Source organism: Myotis brandtii, unplaced genomic scaffold (assembly GCF_000412655.1).
Source record: "Myotis brandtii unplaced genomic scaffold, ASM41265v1 scaffold1733, whole genome shotgun sequence".
Taxonomy (NCBI): Eukaryota; Metazoa; Chordata; class Mammalia; order Chiroptera; family Vespertilionidae; genus Myotis; species Myotis brandtii.
The window spans coordinates 404,493-409,777 of record NW_005356400.1 but is presented as its reverse complement, the minus strand read 5'-3'; the positions used below and the strand labels follow the sequence as shown (position 1 = coordinate 409,777).

The following is a 5,285-nucleotide window of genomic DNA, read 5'->3' as shown; positions in this document are numbered from 1 at the left end:
CATCTCCGGAGCTGAGGGCCTTTCCGGTGGGAGAGGGGCGCGGAACATGGGGAGAGCGTGCAGGAGCGCCCCGTCGGGGAGGGCACCCCGTCCTCACGGCCGCTCCGACCACAGGCCCGGGAGCTCTGCTCGTCTCTCCCCTTCCCATCCCACACCCGGTCTGTAGGAAATTCTATTTCCTCTCCTTTCAAACCCGCCTACTGCCCCGTGCCGACCCCACGGGGCCGCGCTAGCTCTGCCGGGAAGGCTCCCACCGTCTCCCCCTTGTCCCCCAGCCTTCTTGCAACACAGCAACCCAGGGTCTGGTTAAAAGGGCAGGTGGCCCAGGCCGCCCCGGGAGCCAGCCCCCCAAACCCCTGATCTGGACACTGGCCACCTGCCCTCCCCGTCCATGCGGTGATGTGCGCGCACAGAATCCCCTACGCTGAGTTCTAAGGCCGCGTGTGTCAGGGAGCGGGGCTGGGGGTGACAGGGGAGCCCACCTTTCCACTTTGGTCTTGGTTGGTGACATAGACAAACCTGAAGACCCTCCTGCCACAGACAGACTAACTGCTGTAAGAAACACACGTGTGTGTGTGTGTGTGTGTGTGTGTGAACTGGGAAGAAGGGAGCCCTCCTGGCCAGGACAGGAGGAACGTGAGGAGGGAGCGGCCAGCCTCTGCCCGGAGGCAGGGGAGAAGAGGTGCAGGTCGGGCGGGCCTCACTGCCCTGCAGGCTCGGAGGTGACACCGCCCGCCCGGGAGAGGCAGTGCCGGGCTCCGGCTGCCCGCTCTTCTGCTCTCACACTCGCGTCCCTGGCTGAGCTCACCGCCTCCTCATGTTAAGGACCGTCTTATACACGCCGACGACTCCAACATTCACACCCCAGACCGGGCTCCCCGCCGAACGTCAGGCCTGGATCCCCGTCCTGCAGGGGTGGTCGCGGCCGTCCTGCCCCCCTGCCCCTCCGCACGGACACGGGGCAACTCCATTATTCTGGCAGCTCAGGCGAAGTCTGCATGTCACCCTTGGCCCCTCCTCCTCCTCCACCACCTGCACCGTAACTGGCGTGCCCCGATTGTTAAAGAACTAAACTCCACGTGCAATTTGAAACGTCCTTAGAAAGAGACTTGCTCACTTACCATGCCACTGGGGTCCCTATCGGCGCGACCGAGTTCGAAGGCCTGTATCTTCCGGGCGCTGATCTCGTCCGTGTCCGCGATGACGTAGTGTCTGGGAGAGTACGCGGCGGACAGGTGCCCCAGCAGCCTCAGCAGCTCGGTGGTGTGCCCGCCTGGAAAGGGGGGGAGGCCTTGGGGTGAGAGACCGCGAGGGACGCGCCTGTTGGACAGTGTGACACCAACGGGACAGCCTGTGCTCGTCTCAACAGCGGGAGGAACCACTGGAAACGGAGCCTCTGGTGTGAATACGACTGTCATGGGGCGGAGGAGAACAAATGTGTGAAAATAAAATCAGCTCTCGCAGATTCTACTCCTAAATGTACAGTGTGGGAGGTGCCTCTCTGCGGAGCTGTCATTCAGAATCGTGAGCGCCTGGCGGGGCCGGGGCCCGTTTACATGTGTCCGGGCAGGACGGCCGGTGGCTGTGACGGCTGCCCCACGGGTGCCACGCAACTGTTCCCTCCTCGTGGGGTTGGTATGTTTATAAAAATGACAATTCGCCGCGTCTCCTCTATCATGATTCCCAATGGAAACACCAAATGCCTAGATTAATCACGCAAACCAGCAGTTTATTCCTCAGGGAAATTGCAGGTCAGCATCACAAGGCTTCGGCGTCCTCTCTGTTCACTAATTATTTATTAGAAGGCTACACGCTGCGGAGAGGCTTAATTACTGACCGGTGCGAGGTACTCATTTGTCATTAAAGTCGCAGCGCGGAAGCGTCAGCCCAGCTGCTTAGTGCCTGGCTGGGGGCTGGTTCCGGTGACGCAAAGGAACTACAACTCCCAGTATGCAGTGCGCACAAAGCGCGAAGGAGACCCAAGGACGGCGTCGCAGTGCACTCTGGGTTTTGTGGTCCGCCCCGTACTTACCGGACCCGGCCACCGCCATGAGACTGACAGATTCCCGAGGAACAACAACCCGGGAATGAAGCACGAGCCACAGCCGCAGGGCCAGGACCACTGCCGCCGCTCCTGCGGCCGCCGCGAGGATAAGGACGCACCCCATTCAACGGAACTACGCATGCGTACTGCCCTCCGGCTAGCCCAGAGGAGCGGTCAAAGTTCAGGAACTACGGGCGCTGAGGAGACTCAAACTGGCCGTGCAACGTCATGCTGAGCGGAGTTCCGGGCCGGAGGCGGAAGTCCGGCCTCTGGACTGTGGATGCGGCGTGGCCTCCGCCGGAGCGGAAGCTCACAGTCCGGAAGTTAAGCGCCGGAGAAGTTGCATTTCCGCCCGTGGTGAGGTCAGGCCACCTGCGTGCCCTGAAGGCCTGGGCACTCCCAGCTGTACCAGCTTAGTGAATCCCACGTGAGCCCCAGTGGCACACACGCTTTTGTTTTTCTTTTTTAAATGCCAGGGGAAGTGCTTCTGCTGCACGTGCAGGCATTTTCTGGGAGTGTTCGCCAGTGAAAGGTACTTTGGTACAAAGGACTCAGGGCTCTCATCCTGACATCACCCCAATGCTAACAGGAGGCCCCAGCCTGGGTGCAGTAAAAAGGGAGACGTTATGCAGGTAAACAGCTTGCAAACCGGGGAAACGGCCTCCAATGGCAACCATAGTGTGCTCCCGGAGGCAAAGGGGAGGCCACATTTGCACAGCGTGATTGGTCAAGTTAGCACTGTCCCGATTGGTTGGGATCATGGTGGTTATGGAGCTGCTCTGATTGGTCTGCTCAGTAAAGATGAAAATGCAGATACAGTTGTTCTGCTCTGATGGGCTGGGCAGGTCTCAGCCCATTGGTGGAAGCCCGGTTCCGGGCCCTCCTGCAGAAGGTGGGCTCAGCAGGACACAGTGAGGCTGGCCGCCCAGTCCAGCTTCCCCTCCCGTGTGCATCCTGCGTGGGGGGGGCCTTTGCAAACAGTGGCTGCTAGACTCTGAAGTTGAATTTGGGCCCAAACGAACCTCAAGGAGTCCTTGGCATGGCTCTGTGCCTTCTCAGGGTCAGCAGTCTAAATCTCGTCTTTCTCAGCACGATTGCTTTTAACTTTTCTAGGCGTTTCCACAGGTAACTAGTAACCTGTGATCTGGTAACAGGTAACGAGGTAACCTGGTAACCAGTAACATGGTAACCGGTAACCAGGTAACTGGTAACCAGTAACCTGCTAAACCATTAAACCTGGTGTCAAGTAACCAGTAATCTGGTAACCGGTAACGAGGTAACCTGGTAACTGGTAACCAGTAACATGGTAACCAGGTAACTGGTAACCAGTAATCTGGTAGCTGGTAACCAGTAACCTGGTAACCGTTAACCTGGTAACAAACCGTGTGACCACGGTAACTGAGGGCAATCAATTCAAGTAATGCCACCATCCTGAGACGAGTGGAAGCTCAGTGGCTCCCGGTAGCCCGAGAGAGAAGGCATCGACCTACAACTAATATTCAGTTCATCTTCACACGAAGCCAGCCGTGTCCCCCCCCTCCCCCCACTGTGCTCACCCTTATGTCTGCGTAAGCCACAGGCAGCAATAGAAAAACACTGAGATTGCCGGAGCCCTTCACCCCACGTGTCACTTGTCCTTGGTCCCCTATAAACCTGGAGGTGAGATAGTATCGTTTTCCGGCACGCCCATATTCAGTCTTCATCGTTAATCCTCACCCCTACATCCTCCCATAAGGCCATCGGGCAAACATTCCCCTCTTCACAGACAAAGAGGTGGATTCTATAACATTTCAATGGTTTTCCTAAGATGAGTTAGAGGTGGAGAACGTTTATAGTTGTGGGCTTTCAAGCTGGTGCCTCTTAGGTTTTGATGCAATCAGAATCCCCTGGGCCAGTGGTCGGCAAACTGCGGCTCACGAGCCACATGCGGCTCTTTGGCCCCTTGAGTGTGGCCACGAAGTTTCAATCGCACTGTACGTGTGCGCCCGCACGTGGCATTTTGTGGAAGAGCCACACTCAAGGGGCCGCAGTTTGCCGACCACTGCCCTGGGCTTACACACACATGGTTGGAAGCGCAGAGGTAGGGCCCCTGGCACAGTACGAAAACCAACGTAACAGTATATTACACGGGATGTAGTTTTCTTCCACCTGCCCACCCAGCAATGGCTCCAACTGAAGCCCTCTCCCCTCTTCCTTCAAGGAAGATGTTAGCGGCCTCAGAAACTACATCCAGACAAGACCGTCTCCAGAGCCAAAAGGAGGTTGTCTTGTCACTGGTTCTCTTCTGAAGGGCGAGGAGACCTTTCCCAGAAGCCCCACAGCAGCCTTTCTTTCTGTCCTTCTGGCATTATTGATATCACCCGTTCGTCAAGGACTGTGGCCTGGAGCTGGCTGGGGTAGGGCGGAGGATGACAGACAACTCACCTGTCGTACCCGGTCCCGTGCTGGAGGGAGGGTGCTGGAGGGAGGGCACCCTCTTGGAGAGGAGGAAGTTGGAGGAGGGTGGGAGGAAGGTGATTGGTGGGTAGGCAGATGAGAGTGTGGATTGCTGTGGAGGGCATGTGTGCGAGGTGGCTTAGTAAACCAACCCAGGCAGTACCCATGCCAGGCATATTACAAATCACTAGGCTCTAGGCCTTGCGTTCCCCATTGCCCCGTCCCCTTGCCACCGCCATTGCCTGTGTGTAAGGGGATTTCGGCGTGACCAGACGGCTTGCAGCTGGATAATGGGGGTGACCAGGCATTTAGGAGGTGCCAGTAAATGCAGAGAATCAACAGGGTGGCGCAGCAGGCCTGTGAGCAGTCCTGGGTTGTGTGGATTAAGGCTGGAGCAGAATGTTCAGTGTTCCTGACAAGAAAGTTGAGGCCTGCAGGGAGGAGCGAGGTGAACGGAGGTCCCGGGTAGGGAGGTCCCCAGGGTGCCGTGAGAGGGTTTGAAGGGTGGTGAGGGCTGGGAGTGGGTCAGATGGGGGCAGTTACAAGGACCTACAGAGCTAAGGACCAGGAGGATAATGGCGACATGGAGGTCTGTGGGGACTGAAGTGATAGGGACGACCCGTTTCCGCCCAGTCCCACCGGCACCCCGGGCCCACACTGGGCCAGCCCTAGGTGCAGGGCGAGGCAGCCACAGCGACCACCCAGCAGTGACTTAACAATGAGCCTGCCTGTGGGAGCCGCACGCTCCTGCAGGGCCCCTGGAGGAAGCACCCACCGCCTGCATGGGCTGCCCGGGAGGCTGGGC

The 5,285-nt window shown here is 58.2% G+C and overlaps 2 protein-coding genes across 3 annotated transcripts in view; one reads left to right on the top strand and one right to left on the bottom strand.

Moving 5' to 3' along the window:
- ALG14 (ALG14, UDP-N-acetylglucosaminyltransferase subunit) overlaps positions 1 to 2,329 on the bottom strand; it is a 14,506-nt gene extending 12,177 nt beyond the window's left edge. The window contains exons 1-2 of the mRNA XM_005863138.2: positions 2,033 to 2,329; positions 1,122 to 1,273 (exon numbers count right to left, since the gene is read on the bottom strand). Coding sequence (XP_005863200.1) covers positions 1,122 to 1,273; positions 2,033 to 2,168 — 288 coding nt within the window. The 5' untranslated portion in view covers positions 2,169 to 2,329. The remainder of the gene's footprint in view (positions 1 to 1,121; positions 1,274 to 2,032) is intronic.
- The window catches only part of TMEM56 (transmembrane protein 56), a 40,663-nt gene that overhangs the window by 470 nt on the left and 34,908 nt on the right, over positions 1 to 5,285 (top strand). The window contains exon 1 of one of the 2 annotated variants that reach the window (XM_014537127.1): positions 2,591 to 2,676. The exons of the other annotated variant lie outside the window; for it this stretch is intronic. The gene's annotated coding sequence lies outside the window, so the exon portion shown is untranslated. Of the gene's footprint in view, positions 1 to 2,590; positions 2,677 to 5,285 lie in introns of those variants that run through there. 2 annotated transcript variants of the gene reach the window in all.